The sequence below is a fragment of the Pongo pygmaeus genome, chromosome 14 (assembly GCF_028885625.2).
Source record: "Pongo pygmaeus isolate AG05252 chromosome 14, NHGRI_mPonPyg2-v2.0_pri, whole genome shotgun sequence".
Taxonomy (NCBI): Eukaryota; Metazoa; Chordata; class Mammalia; order Primates; family Hominidae; genus Pongo; species Pongo pygmaeus.
Window position 1 is genome coordinate 53,047,642 of NC_072387.2, and position 27,395 is coordinate 53,075,036.

At 35.5% G+C, this 27,395-nt stretch overlaps 1 protein-coding gene across 5 annotated transcripts in view; it reads right to left on the reverse strand.

Moving 5' to 3' along the window:
• TSC22D1 (TSC22 domain family member 1) overlaps positions 1 to 27,395 on the reverse strand; it is a 145,987-nt gene that overhangs the window by 85,766 nt on the left and 32,826 nt on the right. Inside the window, exons 2-3 of one of the 5 annotated variants that reach the window (XM_063650821.1) lie at positions 23,590 to 23,746; positions 20,934 to 22,711 (exon numbers count right to left, since the gene is read on the reverse strand). The exons of 1 other annotated variant lie outside the window; for it this stretch is intronic. In XM_063650821.1, coding sequence (XP_063506891.1) covers positions 22,694 to 22,711; positions 23,590 to 23,746 — 175 coding nt within the window. In that variant the 3' untranslated portion in view covers positions 20,934 to 22,693. Of the gene's footprint in view, positions 1 to 20,933; positions 23,760 to 27,395 lie in introns of those variants that run through there. 3 more of the 5 variants (XR_010123567.1, XM_063650820.1, XM_054446031.2) reach the window with 3 other exon arrangements.

The window sequence follows — 27,395 nt, forward strand, 5'->3', positions numbered from 1 at the left end:
GGTTTCAAGTGTTTTAGCTATTAGTAGTATGCAGTATCCCCAGAATAATACATTACTTGATCTGCAGAACTTTAGCATCTATGCTACTAAGAAAAAAGTTCTCTTGCTGAACATCATTAGTTTATTTGAGACTTTGGGGGCACTAGAAATTGACGCTGAATGATGAGAAAGCACCTCCCCTTACCAGCTCCCCTCTACCACAGGTTACCTCCCTCTAATTCTGAAGACCCTGCTTTTTAAAAACAAATTCTCTTAATAGTCTTTTTAAAATCTCTTAATAAATAAAAGTTCTTGAAGACTTGAAATCAAGCTCCCAAAGGGGACTTTAGTATAAAGGCTTATGGAAACTAGCCACATGGTGGCCATCAGACAGAAAAGAAACCCAGGACACCTCAACACATCAAAGATACCCAGGCCATTTTCAAAGCACACCAGTGACTGCATTATACCAGTAAAGAAATATTCTTTTTATGGGGGGGAAAAAAGCAAACTAATATTACAAGTGAATACCCACTTGATTTACCTTTGTTAAAATTAGCAAAATGTATAAAGAGACATTTTTTAAAGCACCCCATCAAGAATCCATTAAGCAGAAGAAATGAGGCTGAGGCACTCAGTTTTCTTCCCTCAAAGGCAGGATTTTTAAAAGTTAAATTTTCCCTCGATAATTCCCTTCATTTCTCCTCCTATTTCTGGAAACGGCAACACTACTAACAACAGAAACTTATCAAAGCAGAAAACATTTCAGCAAAAGCACATCAATTACCTATAAGATGGAGGAAGAAAGGGATAGCAGTCTCTTCCTAAGTCCTGCCCAGTTAGTCACCCCGTCTTCTTCCTGCCGTCTGCTGATCTCAGCTCTACACCATGGCAACAATTCTAAAAAACCAACCTGGAATTACAGCTGCCTGATCCATCATGCTCCCCTCCTGGTCTGAGATCAATGAAAGGTTTACACAGAGATATACACGTGTGTGTTTGTGTGTATACACATGTATACCTGTATACAAAAATTTGATCTAGATTATATGTGTGTATATGCATTTTAAAGGAAATAACGGAAACGGACCTATTTTTCAAACCTCTCTATTCATCTTGTACTAAAACCTATTTTACAAACTAATATTTATTTTTGTACACAATGTGCTCTTATGTATGACCATTACTTCTAAAACAGAGAGCAATAGTAACAATCGTTACCGTAAAAACAAAAACAAAACACACATACACACACACACACAAAAATGTACTCCTTCCTCACAAAAGTTGGGTAAAGATTGGAAAAAATAAACAGTAAGCATAAACCAGAAAATTTCCCACAAGAAATTATCCCCTATAATTGGCAAGACATATCAATAACAACAGAATTGTTAAATTTTCAAACTGAAAATGTGCAAGATTACTATCCATTGATCAATCAAAACCTGAGCATTTTGAAGTATTTTCCAGGCCAGGTGCAGTGGCCTGCGCCTATAATCCCAGCACTTTGGGAGACTGAGGTGGGTGGATCACTTGAGGTCAGGAGTTCGAGACGAGCCTGGCCAACATGGTGAAACCCTGTTTCTATCCAAAAAAAAAAAAAGTAGTTTAAGTATTTTCCAGCTTAATACTATATATATATATATATATATATATATATATATACTTTTTTTTTTTTTTTTTTTAACAAGGTCTCACTGAGCCCAGGCTGAGTGCATTGGCAGGATCACAGCTCACTGCAGACACGGACCTCCCAGGCTCAAGCGATCCTCTCACCCTAGCCTCCAGAGTAGCTGGGGCTATAGACGTGCACCACCACGCCCAGCTAACTTTTTTTTTTTTTTTTTTTGTAGAAACAGGTCTCTATGTTGTCCAGGCTGGTCTCAAACTCCTGGACTCAAGTGATCCCCCAGCGTCGGCCTCCCAGTGTTGGGATTACAGGAGTGAGCCACCGCCCCAGCCCCTTATTTTCTTTAAATGACTAGGAATTAAATCTCAAAGATATGTCAGCATGTTCAAAATAATTTTGATGAAAAAAGAAGTTAAAAATCTCAGAAGTGCTATGCTGCTGCAAAGTAGAGGTAAACAAACAACAGTCACAAAAGGTATTTCTAATTAGGCAAATTGTGTCATCCCTCAAAAAAGGGAAAAATTAAAAACAGGTTGTTTATTTTATTCAGTTCTAATTATAGTATCTAGCTAGCAAAGTATCATGAATGCAGTATTACTTTCATCAAATTTTGGTTTAATATTTATCTAAGATTGTATAATTATTCAGAAAAAGTTCAAAGATGTTGGAAATGAAAAAAAAATGTGGGAATTAAGGTGATGGAAAACCCTATTAAGGCTGGAATTTAATTAACATGCAAATTATTTTAATTTTAAAGGCCTATGAGAGAAAAAAATTTTAAACCATACTCTAAACCAGTAACTTCCAACACAGGTGTGAGAAACAATCTACTTGGTGCTGAATTAAAATATTATCCAAATTACTGGTTTTTTATCTTAAAAGGAAAGACATTGCGCTTTGATTGTATTTAATAGGCAAACTGACACTGGTACACTTATTTAGTCCATCCCTTAGCCTGAATTTTAAAAACCTCAACTGGAACCCTGGGAGTTGATGGGAGACCATCTGACTATCACTAAATATCCCTTCCCAGAGATGATCACAAGTCAAAATCACCTGAGAGTTCTGAAAGTGATCAAACCTTCTATACTTATATCCAAATTAATTAAAACTATCTTGAAACTTTATTTTCAATGTTAGAAACACAATGTAATTTTTCAGTTTTGAAAGGCCTGAAATAGTGGAATTATTTAGTGCCAATTATTTTCTTAAGGTGTTAGAATCTAGAATTGGTCTAAATTTTTTTTCTTCAATAGCATTTATTTTACCATTATAGAAAAGCAAGGGGCTGGGAGAGGATGTTATAGTTCAAGTTAGTTCAGCTTTTACAGAAAATGATTTCAACAATATCATTGTGATCTTATCTTTCATTGATTCAAAGCAATATGTTTTAAATCTCTCATGTTAGGTTTCTTCTTTCACTGATTACTTTCCTTCCCTTTTTTTCATAGTAAATGAAAAATAAGGCTGACATCTTAAAATTCAATGAATGAAGGGTACAAGCCAATTAGCTGTGCTAATAAGCAATGGCAAATGGTAAGCAAAAGTAAACAAGATCCTGGTCTCTCACAGGATTTTAGCTACAGGGAGAAATGGCACGCAAAAATGTAAAACCAGGAGTATACAAAATGGAGTATACGTGGCACAATGACAGCAAACAGAATGATCTCACCTATTCACAAGAGACGTCCCTGAAGTAAGTAAATGGGCAAGAGAGACAGCCAAAAAGTGGTCAAAGGTGAGACTGGAAAGGTAAATGGAGACTCTCAGGTTTTCACAAATTATAGTAAGAATATTTGTCTCTACCCTACCCATGAATCCCAAAATTAATAGGAAGCCAATATAATGTTTTAATTAAAGGAATAACATCACTCCAGCCAAACTCTGGAGAATGAATTTCATTAGCACAAGGGTATATACAAGGAGACCAATTAGAACTCTTGTATCCAAGTTAGGAAATCACGGATTGAGACAAGGTAATGACAACAGGATATATGGCTGAGATATTTCAGCCCCCACACTCCAAAAAAAAATCAACAGGACTAGATGATGGATTACGGTGTAAGGACTACATATACTGAAATATGACACCCAGGTTTCCAGCATACATAACTGAACACATGTGGGTGACAGTCACTAAGATGAGGAATCCCAAAAGAAACCCAGATTTGAAGGTGAAGATCATAAACTCATAAAGCATGTTTGAAGTGCTCCTGGGACACCCAAAAAGAGATGTCAAATAGGTAGATCTATGAATTTGATCAGTGTTATAAACACGAGTCATCTGTGTGAAGGTATTCAATCTGTGGTATTGGTAGAAATGCCCAGAGAATTGACACATGACAACCAAGGACCCTGCCTAAGAAACTCCCATATATAAAGTCCAGGTAGAGTGAGAATGAGTCTGTGAATCAGACTAAAAACTGGCCAGAAAGACAGGAAATCAGAGAACTAAAGATTAATAGCACCCAAAGTGTGAAAAGAGAATGTAGTCTACTGTTTCAAATGCTGCTGAGGGTACACATATGACTAGATACAAAACTGTCCGCTTGATCTACTAATAACCTCAATAGTATTATTTCAGTGAGGTTATCAGAGGTGGAAGCAAGATTCAAGTGGGCTGAGTAGGGGAGGAATGGAGAGATTATAGAGTTTTTAAGTTTGGGTACGCAGAGGAAGCATGGGGAAGTAGCTAGATATAAATCAATGAAAGTTTTAGACAAACTTTAACATGCTTCTATGCATAAGAGAAGGATCTAGCTGAAAGGAAAAAGTTAAATATGACAAAGAAATAATTTTTTAAAAATCTTAAGATCTCAGATAGCAGAGGTGATAGCATATAGAGCATAAGTGAAGCTGAAGGAAGGGGTGTTGAACATGTCAGATTTATGTCTGGTATCAGAATGAAGGATATCCCATCTGATGGTTTCTAATTCCTCCGTAAGGTTGAAATGAAGTATCCACTGAAAAAGTTGCATATTACTCAATGTAAGTGTACTAGAATGTAATAAAATTTTGGCTAAATGAGAAGCCCTTTATGTAATAACAGAGACTACTTTCACGTTTATTGCAGTGTCTGGCACATAGTAAATGCTTTACATATATTAGCCAATTTATTCCTCAAAACCACCCCAGGAGGTAGGTGTGTTTATTAGTCCCTTTGCAGATGAGGAAACTGAGACATGCAGTTTAAATGACTTGCCCAAGGTGAGTGGCAGTGCTGGATATTCAAATCCAAACACTGACCCTAGAGAGCAAAAGCTCAGTGTGCTAAAAGACCTCTTATTGGGCTTAAGATTGCCCCTAGAGCACCCATATTGTCAATGCAGATGGATGGTTTCTTAGGACAACTGAGAATCTAAGTCTGGGACTTCTAGAATGCTAACCCCCCATTATCAAATAATAAAAGATACAAACTTACTTTTAGCTAAGAAACCTAGGAAATTCCATTGTGATGATGTCAAACACAGTGAAAGCCTTCAGTCATGCACTTTTAGCTAAGAAACCTAGGAAATTCCATTGTGATGATGTCAAACACAGTGAAAGCCTTCAGTCATGCTATGGGATTTAATTGTGTATCCTCATTACTGTATCATTTGTGGGGTACACCCCTTCCCCCTTTTTTAAAATTAAATACAGCTCATTCTTACTGTGGCTTGTGCATTCCTCCTCTTCTGGCCTCCTGGACTCCTCCCCTTCATCTCTCTTACCCTTGCCCCCTCCACCCAGTCTTGGTGGTGGTATATTAAAAAAAGAATGAAAGCACACAAAATGAGTCAGTTTGGGGTCAGTGGTATAAAGGGGGTATATGTTGCGAACAAATGTTTTAATAATAGTTGGCTGTAATCACTCCTCGCCATGTCTGGCACTGAAAATAAGGGGAAAAAAACCTACTGAATAAAAGTGACAAAGAATGGAAAAAAAGAAAAAAAAGAAACCTAGGCAATAAGACTTCACAAATTGACAGCTATAAAGTTCACACACTTGAGGAAGAATCCGAAAGATTTTTCTTTCTTAACTTTTCATTACTTGTTTTCCAAAACGACAACTTTCTAACAGCACTAAAATGGCACTATAATTTACCTACTTACATATGGATCTTCCTCACTAAATTTGGGCATCTCAAAGGCTGCCTATGTCTTCTTCATTAAAATATTTGTTTGGTGCCTACTGTGTAGCAGCTGCTAAAAAAACAATAGCAAACAAGACAGACATGATCCCTGGTCTCAGGAAGTCAGATAATAAATAGACCAACAACATATGCTTTTAAATTGGGCAAAATAGTAGGAAAGAATTGATGTAATGTTAGAGAGTAAAAGTCAAGGAAGAGAACTAAATGTTTAGATATAATGACTGGAGAAGGCATCCCTGAAGAGGAAACATTTAAGCTGAGACTTAAAAGGGGCATTCCAGTCATTAGGAATCCCCTAAGGTAGTAGAAAGTAACACATTCAGAGACTAACCGAGCCAAAGGTGGCTGGAGAGCAAGAATGAGGGTAAAGTTGGAGGAAAAGGTAGGGCCTGATCATTTAGGGTCTCACAGGCCATGATAAAGAATTTGGATTTTGTTGTTTGTATAAAGGAAAGCAATTAGATATGAAACAGAAAGGCATTTTATTTATGCCTTTAAAATCACAAATCATATTCTGTGAATAAAACAGGGATCAACAGATAAAGCAAGACCAGTAAGGACTATTGCAATAATTAGGCAAGAGAGGATGATGGCTTGAAGAGATTGAAAATGGAGATGGTGAGAAGTGGACAGGTTTGACAAAGATTTAAGAGGCAAATCTGATCTTTGGCAAAAGTGCAAAGACAATTCAGTGGAGAAGGAAGAGTCTTCATGGTGCTGGACATCCACATGCAAAAGGAAAAAGAATCTATCCAACAATGACCTTTTATCTTTCACAAAAGTTAACTCAAAAAGTATCACAGACCTATACGTACAATTCAAAACTGTAAAACTTGAGGTAATGTGGAAGAAAATCTTGTTTGGCAATAAATTTGTAAACACAGCACCAAAATCATGACCCATAAAGAAAAAATTGATAAAGTAGACTTCATTAAAATTGAAAACTTTTCTTCTCTGTAAAACACTGTTTAAAAAAAATGAAAAGACAAGCCACAGACTAGGAGAAAATATTTGTCAAACACATTATCTTATAAAGGACTGGTATCTAAAATATACCAAGAACTCTTAACACACAATAAACAAAAAATCTTAAAAAAGAGCAAAAAATCTGAGCAGGCGTATCACCAAAGATAATAGAGGAAAAAAAAAAAACAAACCATGAAATGGAGCTCAACACCCTATATCACTAGAGAAATGCTAATTAAAACAATGGATACTACCACACCCCTATTAGACAGGCTACAATCACTGACAAACCAAATGCTGCTAAGAATGCAGAGCAAATGAATTCATATTCATTGCTGGTGGGAATGCAAAAACAGTACAGTCGAGTTGAGACAGTTTGCAGTCTCTTACAGAGCTAAGCATAGGCTTACTACATGACTCAGCAATTGCACACATAGGTATTTTCCCAAATAAGTTGAAAACAAGTCCACATAAAAACCTGCACAGGAGTGTTTGCAGCAGCTTTATTCAGAACTGCCAAAAACATCAAGCAACCAAGCTGTCCTTCATCAGGTGATGGATAAACAAACTGTGGTAGATATATACAATAATAAGAAATGAGCTCTCAAGTCACAAAAAGACATGAAAAAAACTTTCATATTGCTAAGTGAAAGCCAGTCTGAAAAGGCTACACACTGCATGACTCCAACACTATGACATTCCAGGAAAGGCAAAACTAGAGAGATAGTAAGATCTGTGGCTGCCAGAGCCTGAGGTGGGGAGGTAGGAGTATGTGGCACACAGAGAAGAAGGATTTTGCAACAGGGAGGAGCTTGATGACGGAGCATTCACAGTGGTATCAGAAGCAACAGCCAGAATGGAACAGATTGAAAAGTAAACTAAATTTGAGAAATTGTAACAACATAAGTAGACAACTCTTGATAATGAAAGTGAACAGAGATTGCAGAAGTTAGGGGGTGTGGAAAGACCCAAGGTGGTTCCCTTTTCTTAAGATGATGTATGAAAGCATAATTAGATACTCATGAGAATGAGCTAATAGAGAAAAACATTTGCTAATAGAAGGAAAGAGAAAATACTAAAGGCAACAAATCTTTAACAAAATACAAGAGATAGACCCATCCTCTAGAGAACAATGAGAAAAAGCCTTTGAAAAAAGAAGTATGGGGATAGAAGCATCTTAATATTTCCAGTGCATGAAATACTATATATAATAAAAGATGCATGAAACTTAGTAGATCCTCAATAGAGATTAAATGAATCAAATTAAATAACTGTAATGGTTTAGAACAGCATACTTCTAAGTGATGGGACTCAAACTAAATTGAAGGCAAATGCAGACACTGAAAAATTCATACTACTTCCAGTTTTGCGTTCAACTAGTGAAGTTGTCACTCCTGTCCATGCAACAGAAAAAAAAAAAGCTGAACTGGAAATCAATAGCTTCTCTTAGATCCATCAGAGAACTGAGATCACAGGACAATCTGCTGCCTCCTCCAAAACTAAAGAAACAAGCAAATACAGAAAATCACAGCTTACCAGAAGCAGCAACTATTGCTGAAGCCAACAACTGGAAGAAAAACTTAAAGGATAATAGATTAATTAAGAGAGTCTAAATATGGACTAGTTTGACAGATGGAAACTCCTGGCAAACCAGCCTTAAGGGGCTCCCCACACTTCCATGATTTTTGTTTGTTTGTTTGTCTGAGATGGAGTTTCACTCTTGTCACCCAGGCTAGAGTGCAATGGCGTGATCTCGGCTCACTGCAACCTCCGCTTCCCGGATTCAAGCAATTCTCCTGTCTCAGCCTCCTGAGTATTAATAGCACCCGCCATGACGCCCAGCTAATTTTTATATTTTTTTTAGAAGAGATGAGGTTTCACCATGTTGGCTAGGCTGGTCTCGAATCCCTGAAGTGATCCACCTGCCTAGGCCTCCCAAAGTGCTGGGATTACAGGCGTGAGCCACCGTGCCCAGCTACTTCCATGATTTTTAACTCCAAAAGCCCCATCAGGTTGTCAGGGTAAAGAAAAGAGAAAAAAAATCCCTGTGCTTCTGGAAGGAGAAAGGAAAAAAGTAAAAAGTAACCATATTCAAATATTCCCAGAACATTCTGTTATCCTTAACAAAGGACTGACCTTAAAGAAAATTATTTTACCAGAGGCTAACCAACAGCGGGTATATCAAAGCCTGACCAAGTGGAATAAGGAAAATATCCAACTAGGGTTCTTTCTCTAGCTTACTTGTTCCACCTAAGGTGGGTAAAAAAGCTGAGAAGCATTTGTGAAGGTGAAAGCCCAGGGGCACTGTCCCACAAAAAACCTGAGGCCTAATCACAGGACTACAGACTACTCTCCCCACCCCACAACACTCATCTTACTACAATCAACAGGGCTCCTGTAAAACAGGAAATCACAACTGAAAGAATGGTAAGGCTCAGGCTCTATTTAAAAAGGAGTCTCATGCCTGTAATCACAGCACTTTGGGAAACCGAGGCAGGAGGATCACTTGAGTCCAGGAATTCAAGACCAGCCTAGCAACACAGTGAGACCCCACCTCTACAAAAATAAAAAGATAAATTAGCCAAGCATGGAGGCACATGCCTATAGTCCCATCTTCTCAAGAGCCTGAGGCAGGAGGATCCCTTGAGCCCAGGAGTTGAAGGCTGCAGTAAGCCATGATCGTGCCACTGCACTCTAGCCTGGGTAACACAGCAAGACCCTGTCTAAAAAAGTAAAAATAAAAGGGAATCTCTAGGGAAACCCAAATACCACAGAGCAGACAAAATCAAGGACACTATAGGAAATTTTAGCCTCTGACATCAACAGCAAATAAACACAGATTAACCCCTCGCCAGATAAACATGAAACTTCATACTCAAGGCCTACTGATCTTAGTTCCTTTTACCCAATACATCATATCTAGCTTTTAACAAAACAAAAACAAAAACAAACAAACAAACAAAAAAACATAGCCAGGCTCAGTGGTTCACACCTGTAATCCCAGCATTTTGGGAGGCTAAGGTGAGCAGACCGCCTTGATCTCAGGAGTTCGAAACCAGTCTGGACAACATGGCAAAAACCCATCTCTACAAAAATAGACAAATTAGCCAGGTGTTGGTGGCTTGCGCCTGCAGTCCCAGCTCCTCAGGAGGCTGAGGCTGGAGAATCACTTGAGACCGGGAAGTGGAGATTGCAGTTAGCTGAGACTGCGCCACTGTACTCCAGCCTGGATAAAAGAGTGAGACCCTGTCTCAAAAACAAACAAACAAACAAAAAACACCATTAGACATGCTAAAAGGTTAGGAAAAATAAAACAGTCTGAGGATCCAAAGCAAGTGTCAGAATCAGATTCAGATATGGCAGATATTTTGCAATTATTAGGTCAACAATTGCAAATAACTACTAACATGCTAAGGGCTCTAGTGGAAAAAGTACAGAACATGTTAAGAACTGATGGGTAATATAAGCAGAGAGATGAAAATTCTGAGAATCAAAAGGAAATGCTAGAAATAAAAAACACAGCAACAGAAAAAAATGCATGTTACCAGATCATCTGCACATGGCCTGAGAATCAGTGAGCTCAAAGATATGTCAATAAAAACTTCCAAAACTGAAAAGCAAAGAAAGAAAAAAGGAATAGAATATCCTAAGACTTCAGGACAATTTAAAAAGGTAAAATGTATGCATAATAGGAATCCAAGACAGAAAAGAGAGAGAGAAGGAAACAGAATACAGATGCTCCTCCACTTAAGTCCCAATAAGTCCATCCTGAGTGAAAATACTATCAGTCAAAAAGGCATAGCTGACTGGAAGCTGAGGCTTGCTGCTGCCCAGCATAGCAAGAGAAGTATGGTTTCTACTGCATGCATATTGCTTTTGCACCATCGTAAAGCTGAAAAATCATTAAAATAGTAATCGAAGAAAAAATGGCTGAAAATTTTCCAACATTTATGACAGACACCAAATCACAGATGCAGAAAGTTTGGAGAACATGAAGTAAGATAAATACCAAAAATCTACACTTAGGCATGTCATATTCAATCTGCAGAAAATCAAAGACAACGAAAAAATACTTAAAGAAGCCACAGATGGTAGTTAAGAGAAACCTTACCTACTGAGGAACAAGGATAAGAATTACATCAGACATTTCTTCAGAAACCATGCAAGCAAGAAGATTTAAGTGAAATATTTAGTGCTGAAAGAAAAAACTATCAACCTACAATTCTGCAAACAGCAAAATTCTTAAAAAGTACAAGAGAAAAAAAGACTTTCTCAGATAAAAATAGAGAATTTGTCACTACTAGACCTGTCTTGAAAAAAATGTTAAAAGTTCTTCCGAAAGAAGGAAAATATAGGTTACAGATCTACACAAAGAAAAAGCATTAAAGAATAAAAGATAAAAACAAAACATTTATTTTAAAAATTCCTAACTGATCTAACACATAAGTTTGTTCAAAATAATGACATCAACAATATATTGAATAATTATAATTTATGGAAAAGCAAAATAAACAGCAGTGTTATAAGAAATGGGAGAAATAATTGGGAATGCTATGTTATAAGGTACCAGCACTGCCCATAAAACAGTTTTAATGTTAACTGAAGGTGGATTAGTCATAAATGTACACTGCCAACTCTAGGGCAACTAAAACAAAAATTTTTTAAGTATAATTGATATGCTAAGAGCAGACAGAAAATGGAATTATTTAAAATGTTCAACTAATAACAGAGAAGGCAGAAAAAGAGTGGAAGGCAAAATAAATTTTTTAAAAAAGAACAAGAGCAATGAACAGAAAAGCTGCAAACCTAGACCAGATAACTAATCCAACTAAATCAATAATCATTTTAAATGTGAACAGCTTAAATATACTAATTAAAAGACAGAGACTTTCAAAGGGGATTTAAAACAACAAGACCCGACTGTACACTATATGTTGTCTACAAGAAACCCACTTTAAATATAAAAACACATAGAGGTTAAAAGTAAAAGAATAGGGACAGATATGCTATGCTAACGCTAATCAAAACAAAGTGGGAATAGCTGCATTAATCTCAAAGCAGACCTCAGAACAAGGAAAATTATCAAAGACAAAGAAAGGGCATTTCATCATGATAAAGGGGCCAATACTCCAAGAAGACATAACCATTCTTAATATGTATGTGCCTAGCAATAGAGCATCAAAATATAAGGCAAAAACTGATAGAAATGTAAGGAGGACTAGTCAAATCCACTATCACAGTTAAAGACTTAAACACTCCTCAATCAGGAATTGACAGATCCAGAAGGCAGAAAATCGATAAGGACATAATTGAACTAAACAGCACCATCAATCAACAGGATCTAATTGACATCTATAGGCTACTTCATCCAACAACAAACAAAATACACATTCTTCTCAAGCTCACATAAATGTTCACCAAAACAGACCACGTTCTGGGCAATAAAAACATATAACAAATGTAAAAGAATACAAACCAAGCTTTCAGACCACAATGGAATTAAACTAAAAATCAGTAACACATACCAAATATTTACAGATAGTTGCAAACCCACAAAATACTTAGAAATTTAAAAATACACTTCTAAATATAACATGGGTCAAAGAAGCCTCAATTTTTTTTAATTGTTTCAAACTAAATGAAAATAAAAATAGTTTATCAAAATTTTTGGAATGCAGTAGAAACAGTGCTAGAGGGAAATTTTTAACACTGAAAGCATATAAAAGAAGACTGAAAACCAATAATCTAGGAAAACTGAGACAGAAGAGCAATATAAATCTAAAGCAAACAGAAAAAGAAATTAGATCAGAAATCAATGAAACTAAAAACATGTTAATAGAGAAAAATCAACAAAACCAAAATCTAGTTCTTTGATCAATAAAACTGATAAACTTAGGGCCAGGCTAGCCAATAAAAGACACCAAAAAATACTACCACAAATCAAAGAGCATGACTACTGATCCCATGGGTATTAAAAGAATAATAATTGTTATGAGCAGTTCTGCCTCCACAAATTTGGTAAGTTAGATGAAATGGGCAAATTCCTTGAATAATACAATCTATCAAAATTCACACGGGAAGAAACAGATAAACTGAATAGGCCCATATCTATTAAAGAAATTGAATCAATCATTAATAACCTTCCCATTTAGAGTTCTACCAGGTATCTCATGATATGATACCAATTCTCTATAATCTCTTTAGAAAGCAGAAACAGTAAACAATTCCTAGCTCATTCTGTGAGGCCTTTGTAACAGAACTAGACAAAGATAATACTAGAAAGGAAAATTACAGACCAATCTCTCATTACTATTGATGCAAAAATCCTTGACAAAATACGAATCAAATCCAACAATGTATAAAAAATATTCTACACCATGATCAAGTGAGATTTTTCCATATATACAAGGCTGGTTTGACATTCAAAAGTCAATTTATAAAATCTACTACATCAATAGGCTAAAGAAAAATCATGTGATACTATCAATAAATGCAGAAAAAGCACATGACAAAAATCCAACATCCATTCATAAAAACCCTGCGCAAACTAGGAAGAGAGGGAAACTCCCTCAGCCTGATAAAGAGCATCAACAAAAAAAACCTACAGTGAACATCTCACTTACTGTTGAGAAATGTCTTTCTTGTTGGTGAAGAAGGATGCTTTCCCCTAATATTGGGAGCAAGACAAGGATGTCTCCTCTCACCACCCCAATTCAACATTATATTGGGAAGTCCTAGCTAGTGCAATAAGCAAACAGAATGAAAGGTATGCAGACTGAAAAGGAACGAATAAAACTTGTTTGCAGATGATATGATTGTGTATGTTGAAAACCCCTAGGAATCAAGGAAAAGATTCCTGCAACTAACAACCATAGCAAGGTTGAAGAATATAAGGTTAGTATATAAGTCAATTGCTTTCCCATACACCAGCAACGAACAATTGGAATTTGAAATTAAAACACCATTTACATTAACACCAAGAAGTTAAACACTTTGGTATAAATCTAACAAAATAGGATCTCATATAAGATCTATATAAGGAAAAAGCTAAAAAATGCTAATCAAAAATCAAAGATCTGAAAAAATGGATAGTCCATGTTTATAGATAGGAATACTCAATAATGCTAAGATGTCAATTCTTCCCAACTTGATCTTTAGATTCAGTGCAATCCCAGTCAAAATCCTGGCATGGTGGATACAGGCAAACTGATTTGAAAGTCTACGTGGAAAAGCAAAAGGTCCAAAATGGCCAACACAATACCGAAGAACCAAGTCAGAGGATTTACACTCTCCAGACTTCAAGACTTACTAAAAAGCTTCAGTATTCAACACAGTATGATATTGGCAAAGAAAAGATCAGTGGAATGGAATAAAGAGCCCAGATGTAAAACCACATATAGTCAACTGACCTTTGAAAAGACAACAAAGGCAATTCATGGAGAAAGAACAGTCTTCAGCGAATGGTGCTGGAACAACTGGACATCACATGTCCCTAATCCCTCCAAAAATCAATGTAAACATAAACCTTACCCCTTTCACAAAAACTGAGAACAAGTCATAGATCTAAATGTAAATCACAAAACTCAAAAAAAAAATCTGTAGAATATAAAACAGGGGAAAACTTAGGTGGCCTTAAATTTTTAGATGCACCACCAAAATCATGACCCAGTAAAGGCAGACTTTATTAAAATTTCTTTGCAAAAGACAATATTAAGAGAACGAGAAGACAAGCCACAGGCTGGGAGAAAACATTTACCAAACACCCGATAAAGGGCTGGTATCCAAAATATATCAAGAACTCTTAAAACTCAAAAAAAAAAAACCTGATTTCTAAAATGGGTAAATAATTTAAGCAGACACTCAGCAGATTGAGTGGAAAGTGTATGAGAAGATGTTCAACATCATATATCATTAGGGAACTGCAAATTAAAACAATGAGATACCACTACACACCTATTAGAGTAGCTACAACCAAATGATAACATCAAATGCTGGTGAGAATGTGAAGCAACAGAAATCACATTCATTGCTGATGGGAATGCAAAACGGTAAAGTCACTTTAGAAGACAGTTTGGCAGTTTCTGTACTGCAAAGCTAAACACTGACTTACCATATGATCCAGCCATCACACAAATAAGGGAGCAAAGGACATTTCTAGGTCAAACTATTCTGTATGATACTAATGGTGAATATATGACATGTATTTGACAGAACCTACAGAACTGCATGACAGAAAGCATGAACCCCAATGTAAACTATGGACTTTAATTAATAATTGATCAATACTGGTTCATCAATTATAACAAATGTAACACACTAACACAAGATGGTAACAGGAAACTGTGGGAGGGAGGAGGAGGTAAATGGGAACTCTCTACACTTACTGGTCAATTATTCCATAAATGTAAAACTGCTCTTTTTTTAAAGTCTATTAAAAAATACTAAAATAACCCTTTAATTCAGACACTGAGGTTCTATATGAAATTCTGAGAATATGCAAATGCATTATCAATGGTGTAATAGATCAACAGATCTGCCTTTGAATGCCATCTTCATTGCTTACAGATTATATGTCCTTGGCCAGGTCTTGTAACCTCTAAGCTTCATTTTTATGTGTAAAATGAAAAAATTATCACCTTTCTCACAGATTAACTCAGTTAAATTAGGTAAATATACCTGAAGCACCTAGTAAAGGTACACTTAGTAGGTATGTAAATGTTTGTTCTTTTCTTATTTTCCCCCAAATTATTTCTAACTCAGGCACAGGATATATCCTAACAACCAGTGTTTCTTAAATTAGGGTACCTATACCCTTAGATGTACATGCAACCATTAAATAAATAAAACACCTCATGTCTTCCAGGAGTTCAAGATTTGGGGGAGGAAGGATAAATATTTTAAATGGTAATTAAAAGCACTATTATACTAAAATAATGTTGCTATAGCAGAATGTTTGCACTGTATCTCAATATGCAACACAAGACTGTGCCATATTCTCAAACTTCCAGGACTACTTCTTCACCATCTTCTGCCATTTGATATATTTCCCACACTTTTCCACTAATTTTAATTATGTTACTAAAAAGTTTATTTTCTTCTCAATACCAGTCACATGACAAGTGTCTCCAAGAAGCCTGGTTACCCTTAAATTAGTAAATACAACCTGAAAAATAACATTTTATATTTACACAATTTAATATACAATTTAAAGTTAAGTCAGAATTAAGAAAGCAAACTGAAAATAACTTAAATGGAGACTCTACTTTTGTATTTATGATTTCCCAAGGTTGTGGCTGTAACAGAGTCGATTTCTAAGCTGTGCAAAATACAAATACTTTGCAGATACAGACTACTAGCCTAGTTTTTAGAAACAAAATACTTTTTCGTATCACTATAATTAATTTGCCTAGGAGAATCTCAACATGCATAAAATCAAGCACTTCACTGGATAAATATTTAAGGAGAAAGCGGTATGAGTATTCCAGGCCAAACGTAACATAAGGTCACGCGTTATAAGCCCAGGAAGAGCACATTTGTAATGTGCTGGTTTGGTGTCACACACTAACAGAAGCTGCAGTGTGCTCACAGAAGATCTACAAAATCTTTTTTTTGAGACAGAGTCTTGCTCTGTCGCCCAGGCTGGAGTGTAGTGGCGCCATCTCGGCTCACTGCAAGCTCCGCCTCCCAGGTCCTCGCCATTCTCCTGCCTCAGCCTCCCGAGTAGCTGGGACTATAGGCGCACGCCACCATGCCCGGCTAATTTTTCTATATTTTTAGTAGAGACGGGGTTTCACCGTGTTAGCCAGGATGGTGTGAGACGGGGTTTCACCGTGTTAGCCAGGATGGTCTCTATCTCCTGACCTGTGATCCGCCCGCCTCAGCCTCCTGAAGTGCTGGGATTACAGGCGTGAGCCATCACACCCAGCCGATCTACAAAATCTTTAAGGATCTCAAATGCATGCTACATGAATAAGAGGTAAGAATATGGGGATACTTAATATGTGGAAGACTTGGGCTTGGAATTCATGGGAAATTAATAGCTATCTTGAAGGCTGTCACATTTGAAAGGGATCAGACTTGCTCTGTCGTCTCAAACTAGGATCAACAAGCAGCACCAAGTAGTAAAGTGTTAAATCTGGTAGTGAAAAGACTTGAGTACCACAGACAATTTGTTTAAAAACAGTGTGGTATTAGAAATGTATGTGGTATTTCTGGATACCAATTATCTTGCATGTAAAATAAGGGTGCTAAGCTAGATAATTCTAAAGTAATTTTCAAGTAAAAATGGCATGGGAGCGGGGGCCGGGCGTGGTGGTTCACTTGAGGGCATGATTAGCCAGGCATGATGGCCGGTGCCTGTAATCCCAGTACTTTGGGAGGCTGAGGTGGATGGATCACTTGAGGTCAGGAGTTCGAGGCCAGCCTGGCCAACATGGTGAAACCTCATCTCTACTAGAAGTACAAAAAATTAGCCGGGCATGGTGGTCCATGCCTGTAATCCCAGCTACTCACGAGGCTGAGGCGAGAACCACTTGAACCCAGGAGGCAGATGTTGCAGTGAGCTGAGATCATGCCACTGCAATCCAGCTTAGGTGAGAGTAAGACTTCATTATCAAATAAAATAAATAATAAAAAAAAGACATGGAAGCAAATTCTGAATCAACTTCTTAGCAAAGAGTATCCTTTCCCAGCACTCTGGGAGGCCGAGGCAGGTGGATCACCTGAGGTCAGGAGTTCAAGATCAGCCTGGCAACCATGGTGAAACCCCATCTCTACAAAAATACAAAAATTAGCCGAACATGATGGCAGGTGCCTGTAATCCCAGGTACTCGGAAGGCTGAGGTGGGAGAATCGCTTGAACCCAAGAGGCGGTGGTTGCAGTGAGCTGAGATTGCCCCACGGCACTCCAGCCCGGGCAATAGAGCGAGACTCTTGTCTCCAAAACAAACAAACAAACAAACAAAAACAGTATCCTGAATGTACATGGAATCAGCTATGAAATGCTAAGTTCTATCACAAAGAACTTAGCAAAGGTAATGATGGCATGTTGATTTACATTATCCCTTTTTCTACATCAAAAGGTAAGATGGAATAAATAGCAAATTATTTTAAGAAAAGCCAGGCCAGGAACAGTAGCCCATGCCCGTAATCTCAACATTTTAGGAGACTGAGGAGGGAGGATCACTCCTCAGCCTGGGCAACATAAACTCCATCTCTGCAAAAACATACAAAAATTAGCTGGGTACGGTGGTGCATACCTATAGTCCCAGCTTGAGAGGCTGAGGTAGGAGGATCACCTGAACCTGGGGAGTTTGAGGCTGCAAGTGAGCCAGGATCGAGCCACTGCACTGCAGCCTGAGCGACAGAGTAAGACCCTGTCTCAAGGAGAAAAAAAAAAAAAGCAGACGTGGCAGTGCACGCCTGTAGCAGAAAAAGTGAGGCGAGAGGATCACTTGAGGCTAAGAGTTCCAGGCTCCAGTGAACTATCATGGTGCTACTGCACTCCAGCCTAGGTGACACTGTGAGACCTTGTCTTAAAAAAAAAAAAAAGCCAAAAATGTCCACTAGCAGTTCTTTTTAAAGAACTCAAAAACATGATGAAGGATTATTGCATTTTTCGATGTTATCCTTTATTGAGTAAATTACACTAGTAATTTAATTCTAGGGAGAAAAGTCCTAATCTATTTTCCTATCTTGTCCATATTCAATATTGCATTTTTCTTTGTTTCTAGATATACTGATTATTATCCTAACACAACCCTTTGAACCTACTTAATATTCCCTAGAGAATAATAGTATATCACTTTCTCCTGTCAATTATTTTATATACAAGGCAACAATATTATTTCTTGATCCTCAGTACAAGACTTCCCAGTTACAGTGTTAAGTAAACGTTTACAGAATTCCTTAATTTCTCAAACCAAAATAAAAGTTACTAAGTCAAGCAGTTGTTTTCTAAGTTCTAGATATTATTTAATACAAACAGGCAAAAGGAGATTGTACTTGCCTTTTGCTTTTCCAAAATCTGCAAAAATTTTGCCAAAAATATTCCAGGCAATAATCTCATGAAATATATACTCAACTTACCAAAGTACAATATTTTTACAGTGCTCAGGCTTGAGATATTAAATATGAATCATAAATACTAAAAGAGCAGGGGTAGGAAATGCCTTGGAATATTGGAGGCTACATATACACAGAGTACAATGTCTGTGGACATGTTTCTAAATGCCCTCCAAAGCCACACACAAAAAAATTTGTGGTTTATCAATTTCTCTTCTCTGAGAGTTTTAAGAAAAATTATTTTCCTAATTCTACATCTATCTGAAAACCCAAGGATACTATCCTGTTGTAGTTTACATTATAATCCAAACATTAAACATATTTTGAATATTTTTCTACCTATGCCATACCTTACCTCTTGAGCAGAGATCCCTTTGATCATAATTCCTGAAAACTCCGATGAATACTTCAAAGTTCACTAACATTTTTAATGCAGTAATCTAATTACCTTAGATGTACATATTAGTGGAAAAAACACTCCAGAGTACCTAAGGGCTTAATTTTGAAACAAATCTTTCACATTTGAGGACTAAATTACTATGAAATATTTTTAAAGGGAAACAAAAATACCTGGATAAAAATAAAGTAAAAAAACTGCTTAGGACATCTAAGCACTGACATTTGTCAGACTATTTCAATACGGCAAAGAAAATAAGATCTGTGTACATATTTACAATAACCTATAAAGTCAGGACTCTGCAGTCACACTGCTTGTCATGTTTTTATAAACAGAAGCTACAAAAAAAAAAAAACAAACCCTTTGTTTCCTTACCAAAGAACAATCAAAACAGATTTTTATACTATAGTTAATATAGTCAGTGGTGGTGAAACCATAAGCCTATGTTCCTATACCTCGAAAATACAATGGTAAGCCAAATTCAACATTCTGTAGTATTTTTATTTTGAAGGTTACTGATGATGTAGAGAAGAGTCTATGTTCTAAAAATTACTTTTTAAAAACTCATGTCACCATTATCTTTGCAATATTTTTCAGGTTTCCAATGCAGGGTGTATTTTAACTTCCATGCCCAACCTACCCTTTCATACACATATAGGAAAAGCTTATAGATTTTTTTATATTCAAATAAAATACAGCCTTTCATTGAAACATGCTGTGTCTGTAAACCTTTTAATAGCTTTAATTCTAAAAACAAAATTTTGTCCACAGAATCTTTACTTTTTTTCCAAACTTACCAGGTTAATAAAGCCAAGAATGTTAGCTTCCTTTCCCCCACCCCCAATACAACAGCTATTCTAAATCATAACTGCCTTTTAGAAATTTGATTTTTTTCAGAGTATTAATTTCTTTGGGGAGCCAAATTATTACATTTTAATCCACCAACTGTCATTAATTCAATTTTTACTTGCCTAGGACCCCATCTTAATGTTATTTTTAAATTTGGGGGTCCACTTCTTCAATAACTTTTCTTCAAATCTGAAATGAAATCCTCTTGCTTCTAAGCAAATCCTGCATAGAAAAGGTAAATTGTTCCTGGGGCTTCAATTAAGTAAAATTATGTAGCTATAAAAACAAGAATCAATAAAACTAAATATCTGTCTTGATAAGATTTATAAACAAGAGACTATGAGGTCAAGATTTCTCCTTCTACAATTATTTGTGCAAGTAGAACACTAAAATACAAAACATTTTTCATTTCAACAGTTCTTATGAATTGCATAGTTCTCTAATCAGCCATTATTTTCAAATGTTCTTCTGGGTAAAGGAACTGTTTTTGGATGCTATTCTATAAGAGTTATATTTTGATCAATCTAGCATTAAAAGACTTGGCCAAATTACTCTTGTATTTACAGTATTAACTCAAGAGAGTTTTAATGGTTTGTAAAATTGAGGTACAAAAATTGCATCTAAAAAAATCCAATTCTGGAAACTAATCAGGAAAGACGATGCTAATCAGGAAAATGCAAAAACATACAAAACAGATCACCTATTTCATACATTCACTGGTGACCCCCTTGAAGAATCACTTTAACAGTTCAAAAAAGTATTTTTCTGGAAAAAAAAAAAACTGTAACACACAGAAAGGTAGAATACATATTCAGAAATATTTAAAGACACAGAAAATTAAAATACATTTAAAAATACTGTTGCAAGTTTTCACTTTCTACTCCTGAAACAGAAATAAGCCATTATCAGTAAGTGCATTTTTTAATGGAGAAAATATTTATTAGATTTCAAATTATCACATAATACAGAGATTACACAATTAGTCATTCTAGAAAAAAGTTTATATTAATATTCATAAACACTGAAAAATATAGGACTTCATTTTGTGACATAAAATATTAAAAAACTCAAAGGTAAATTCACCAAAATAAAAGTTTAAATAAACAAATCAGTTCACAATAATATACAAAAAGTTTCACTTTTAAATAAATAGCTCGTAGTGGCATGAGGTGACTAGAAATGCACTTACATTTCCTTTTGCATATTTTAAGGAACAGAGCTAAAATTCAATCAAAGAATGAGATTAAGAGATTAAATCACTTTTCATGTTCAAAGCTGAAACAAAAAGCTTATAATCTCACAGGCCACACAAAGTGGTTTCTACTGTGGTTCAAAGAGTTCAACTAACTTAATTTCCAAGCAAATCTCATTTTTAGTTCCTTCAGTTCTTCCTAAAATGATGGACAGTTGTTTTTTTAATTTATATGTGTTTGTAAACCAATTGTCTTATTAACATTTACTAAAAACAAGTTGGAAGTAAAAGCTGTAATCATTTATGGGAATTCAAAGCTCTCTGGGGAAATTTCAGTTCAAATTGAGCCTTTAAACTTACTTTTAAATACTATACTTACAAAAATTTATTTATAATTAATGAGAAAAAAAATACAGATAGCCAAGAAAGACTAAGTGCAGGTTATGCTTTAGCAAATGTGGCTTCTAAAACTCTTGAGATTTCCTAAAACATTTTAGCTGCTTCCATATTAATAACTCTAGAATGTCTATTCTTAAAATGTATACCAAATTTAACAAACTGGCAGCATTAGGTGACTTTAAAAACGTTAATAGCTTTTGACTGACCAGTTAATAGATACCAAAGAAAGAAACAGAAACATTTTGATAACTACTTCAATTAATTGATAGCTTGGATAAATAACTATTTTGCAACACTTATTCCTTCACACCTACAAGCTTCTTCTAATACTAAGTGTCTCTGCTCTGTAAACTACCGTTCTGTGACAGTACCACTCAAACTTTAGAATGCCTTCAGTATGAAAAAAATACCTCAAGTTTAACAGGCATGTATTACTTTAGAAGACAGACCAAGCTACTTACATCTCAAAAGATATTTCTTCTACTTCTCTATTAGAAACTTTGTTGATTTGACAATTATAATAAGGCTCAAGACCAGCAAAGATGAGCTAAAAGAGTATATCCTAATATTAAAAGCAGTTTTTGAATAATTAAGAAGTTCACCCTTTATTTACTAGTTACTTCCAGTGTCAGGCAACAAAAAAAACCATTTCATTAAGTTTTCTGGACTTCCTCTACTACTTAAAAAAATGTTTGCCTACTTCATTAAGGTGATTTTCAATCCCACAAATGTTTTAAATGAAACAGATACAGAGAGCTGCTTTTAAAAGAAAGGAGTCTCTCAAGCTTCCTCTATTTCAGTCTTCTGAATAGAAAGAAATATTTTCATGGCCATGTAAAATTCCAATCTGAAAAGATTATTTCATTATTTGAGCCTTTCCATTTTCAGACCAAAAGTAAACCAGAGTAATTCTTAAAAGTTTATAAATGACAAGATCAGGTGGCTGGCTCATCCTTGTGTCTTCTAGACATATTGCATGGATCCATTCACCACTGCCTTCCAAACTGCAGGTGCTGGCATGTGTGACAGATATCATCCATGAAGGCTCTGCTAGAAGAATTCCTTTTGCTGAAGAAGTATGATGTTTTACCAGTTGAAAGAAATCTGGGCAATTAGAGAACAAATAAACCAGTCTCCCATTATCAAGATACCTGGAGTCACAGAAGGAATCCACCAAGGAAAAATGAAAACTTGCCAAAGGTAACAAGTTCACATTCTACCCAGTGTAGGTGGTAAGAACTTCCTGGAATCAAATCCTACCCTTGGCATCAAAGAAACTAAGAGAAAACCATCTTAATGCCATGGGGGAAATCTAGGAAAGCGTTCTTTTACCACAAATATTTATTCCTAGGGACTAGAAAGTGACTTTTGAGTATATTAAACATAGCTTTCAGGGATACTGTATCCTGAAACTTACATTCATTCATAGTTATGTTTTATTAAAGAATGGAGCCTAGAATTGACAGTAAAACCACAATAGTACTATCATTGCATCTTTTAAAAGATCTAATATGAAGTCCTAATATTTGAGGTAGGAAGAAGACCAAAAGGTTCTCACTAAAAGGGTAGGATAACACCTGGACATCTGACTGTATAAATTAGACTTCAAATGTCCAGTTTGCCCAAAGATGAAATACAGAACCTTTTAAATTACTTGAATATAAAAGAGCACTTAGAAGTCCACTAAAACCATAAAGGCCAAAATGGGTAGATATTCCCGTTTTAAAATTCCTGTGGACTACATAGGCATTCGTCAAATCATGTGCCCCAAATCATCCACTGCTTTAATTATCTGGAGAGAAAATTAAATTTTAGGTCTCATTTTTGAATGAGTACTAGTTAGCATTCTTAGAAAAACAAAACAGATTGTAGTCCCACCTGGTTCTTAAATGAACCCAAGGAGTTTACCACAGAATTAAATGGGCAATGGAAGGACACTCCAATCTATAAATTAACCCAAGTAAATAATGGAAAGCACCCACTTGTTTATTATCCTTTCCCACTCTCTCCAGAAGCTGGATATTCTGTCTCCAAGGGTTCAGTGGAGAAAGTGGACCCCTGACGTCAAAAGCTCTCCGTGGTCTTGGCTGTATCTGTGGTTCTAGGATCACTCCTTGCACCTCTGGTAGGAGAGAAGCACTGAAATAGAGAGCTGAATATAGATTTAAGAAAAAATTCTTATTAAGAAATTACATTCTCTGGTCATTTGAGTTTGTAATGGCTTAATCCTCAGGATAAAAAGGAGCTACCTTTGGGCATACTTTCTTTAGTGCCTTCTTAATTTGAATTTTAGAAGTCTGTCACCACAAATGATTAATTCCTCAGTAACTAATAAGAAGGGACCTTATTGGTCTAAGCCATAACACACTCTGTGATAAACCACTCAACTTTGAGTGGAAGACCAAATCAAAAATGATAAATTATGACTGGAAACAAGATCATAGTTGTCTTTAAGGGACAGTGAAAAGGCATGCAACCTCAGATATATCAAAGGAGGAGTCCCAGTTAATTCTTCTGTCAAAGAAAAGAAGATGGACTGAAAAGTAGAAACAGAAAAAATCAAGCATATTAACAGGAATACTACTAAACTTTGGGAAAGTCTAAGAAGCTGAATTTCTTCTCTGAGTTCAAGTCTTCATTAACTTAAAGAATTAATCACACTATAGGCCCATATTACAGCAATACAAAGCTAAGCCTATATTTTATCAAAGCTTATGACTACTGTCACTGAAAAGATTTATTCTTCAAGCACTCAGCTTTAAAACTGGGAAGGCAGAATAGTGGATACAGGCAATACAGACTCAAAATCCTTTTTAAAATGCATAATCATTTTCTTTTGGGTCAAGAAGAACCAGGAATAATCATTAATGGCTATAACATAGAAATTAAAGCAGTAAGATATACCCAAATTATAGATGATGGCAAAGACACTAGAAAATAGTTAGCTTTATTATAGGAATAAATAAGAGAAGGAAGTTCAAAGCACATAGCATCTGATCAAGGAAAAGCTGAAAGGAGAATAAGATAGGCAGATACATATTTAAAGTTACAGGGACTGCAGGATAAATTTTAACAGTGTTGCCTTTGGAAAACAGATCAATTATGCTTTGTGGTACAGAGTAATACATCCCTATTAAATTTCAGATCTTATTCTAAATTTAAAGGTGCTGCATCTCCTTGTTCTATGGAGTACAGTCACAGTATCCTATTTCTGGGACATGTTATATTTTGGGATAAAGTTTTTATGAAATGCTATCAAGTAATCTCCCTCACATACCAACTGGTTATCACAAGAGTTCCTTACCTGTTAGTGGAACGAGGATTGTGTTCTCTTGTTCTCTATCAATCAACCAACAAAGGTTATAGTCTCAGCACTAAGACGGTAGCAACCAACCAAAGTTAGTGTTTTTAATGCCTTCACTTCCTCCTGGCTCTGACAGCCAGTTTGGAAATGTACCAAAAGCTGAAAAGGAATGGTTATTCCATTACCTAACAACATTTAGACTAAGTAACTTTAAAAGCTTAAAGATGAAAAGAATGAGCTAACCCTTCTGCACAGGGACGTATCCAATTCTGTACAAATGAGAAATGAAGACAGTTTGGCCTAAGTAAAGAAAACCTATGAATTTAACCATCAAATCTGTAATTACCAAATATTAAAGAAAAAACAAATTAGAAAGAAGAAGGTGAAACTGCCATCCAACAAGAGGTATCAAATAATTATGAAAGTACTTTATGCACCTAAAGTGGCAGATATTTTTTCAATTTAAGTTTCCAATAGATTTTAAGTCCAAAAGCCTTTTAGTATTTAAAAGACTGTATCTTTAGATCAGTAGGCTTTAAAAAGTATTTTACAGTATAATCACAATGAGGAGGTATATGATGGATGATAAGAAGAAAGGAGCACAGATTAGAAAAAGGATCTGAATGCCGAATCTTAGTAAATAAATGCAATCTAATTAAGTAGTTTCAAGAGCCTAAAAAACCCTAGTAGATTAACAAAGCATTCCACAGCTGGAGTTGTTAAGGAGTGGCTCTTCAACAGAGGAAAAAGGCTTAAAATCAGTATGTTGGAGCTATCTACATACATTTTCACAGTACCTATATGGTGCAAATAGGTGCTACAAAAGTGCTTTAAAATTTATTTATTAAACAATCATCCTCTAGTCTTTTCTAATCGATTTCCTTGACAAATTATTCTTTTTCATATAGTAATAGCTCAATATCAACCATGAAAATTATCTAAGATTTCTAAATTAATGAACTCTAAGTAAAACTTACTACTTTAAAATAGTTTAAAACCTATTCAGAAATTATAATTAAGATATGATTTTCCAAATTTCCTTTAGTTTCCTTTCCAGTCATTTCCAATAGTTAACTTTCCAATAGTTTTCCTTCAGTTCTTGAATACTAATCAATAATAACATATAGGTGAGTGAAAATACAGGCAAAAAGAAAGAGGTACATTTTGATAAAGGAAATACACCTGGTAATTTTCATTTTTAAGTTTACAGGCCTACTTCACTTTGAAAATGAAAAACAACTCACAAAAAACCAGATCTTGCTCAGATTAACATTGTTCTAAATTTAGAATTTCTACAACAGGAACTTTACGTTAAATGCATCCAAATCTTTATTTATCACACACCACAGTATAATATAGATTAAAAGTACACCAAACTTAGATTTAAAAAACCAAATGTCCTTAGGTTAGGTTACACAGCAAGTTAAATATGAGAGCTCACTGGAGAAAATGAATCTTTACAAACTTCCCCAAGTCAGAACGCTTTCAGAATATAACTTCTTTATTTTGCCTGAAGTACCAAAACATCCTAATTCAACACTCATACTCAGAAATGAATAAGCAGATTTCTCTAAGTAGAAATTATTTTGAAATCACTGAGAGCTGGTATCTCTCCTGCTTTAAGAGTTAATAATTTATGAAGACTCTGAATTTGATAATGTATCATTTATATAAAAAATGTAAAGAGGCTTTCAAAATGGGGTCATTATTTGAACAAGGAAGAGCAGGCTTTGTGAGAATATTATTGATAGAAGCTCCTAAAAATGATACAGGAAGCCCTTACCTAATTCTATTTCAGTGGACAACATTCTTCTATGTGATATTTTAAGAGGGGGAAATATTTATTACACTGCAAGACTTACATTTCAACCACTAGAGAAAAAATTTCAAACCAAAGCTAACAAAATCAGCAATGCTGAGCTGCTACCTCAAATGGCTGTTATAAGCTCTATTAACCTACCAGTACATCAATGAAATCATTTTAACATTTTCTGTAAATAATGAAATTTTTAAAGATTCTTACTGAAAATCCATGTATATTTAAATCAGAAACAGTATTTTATATATAAACACCACTGAGAAAATTTTACGAGAAGTACATCAAATTAGGCTGTTTGCAATATTTGTTCTCAATATTAAATTATTAAATGAGCATACACAGCTTATTAGTTTTAAGCATTTCTAATAGCTAAGCATAAGGGAAGGCTACACCTATTTAAGCTATGAAATAGAAGGCATTATGTTTCTACAAAGACTGATTTCTACTCAAACGTGCTACAACTGACTGTTCTAAAGTTGAACTTAATGATTTATAAATTTACCGATTATTCATTAACCTGGACATTCTACATACATTGGAAGCATCTTTTTATTCTTTACCTATTATCACCCATTCATACTGGTTCTAAGGCACTTCTACAAAGAAAACAAACTCTTCACAAATTCCTCTAAGTATCCAAAACAGTCCTAGCTGGCAGTAAGAAG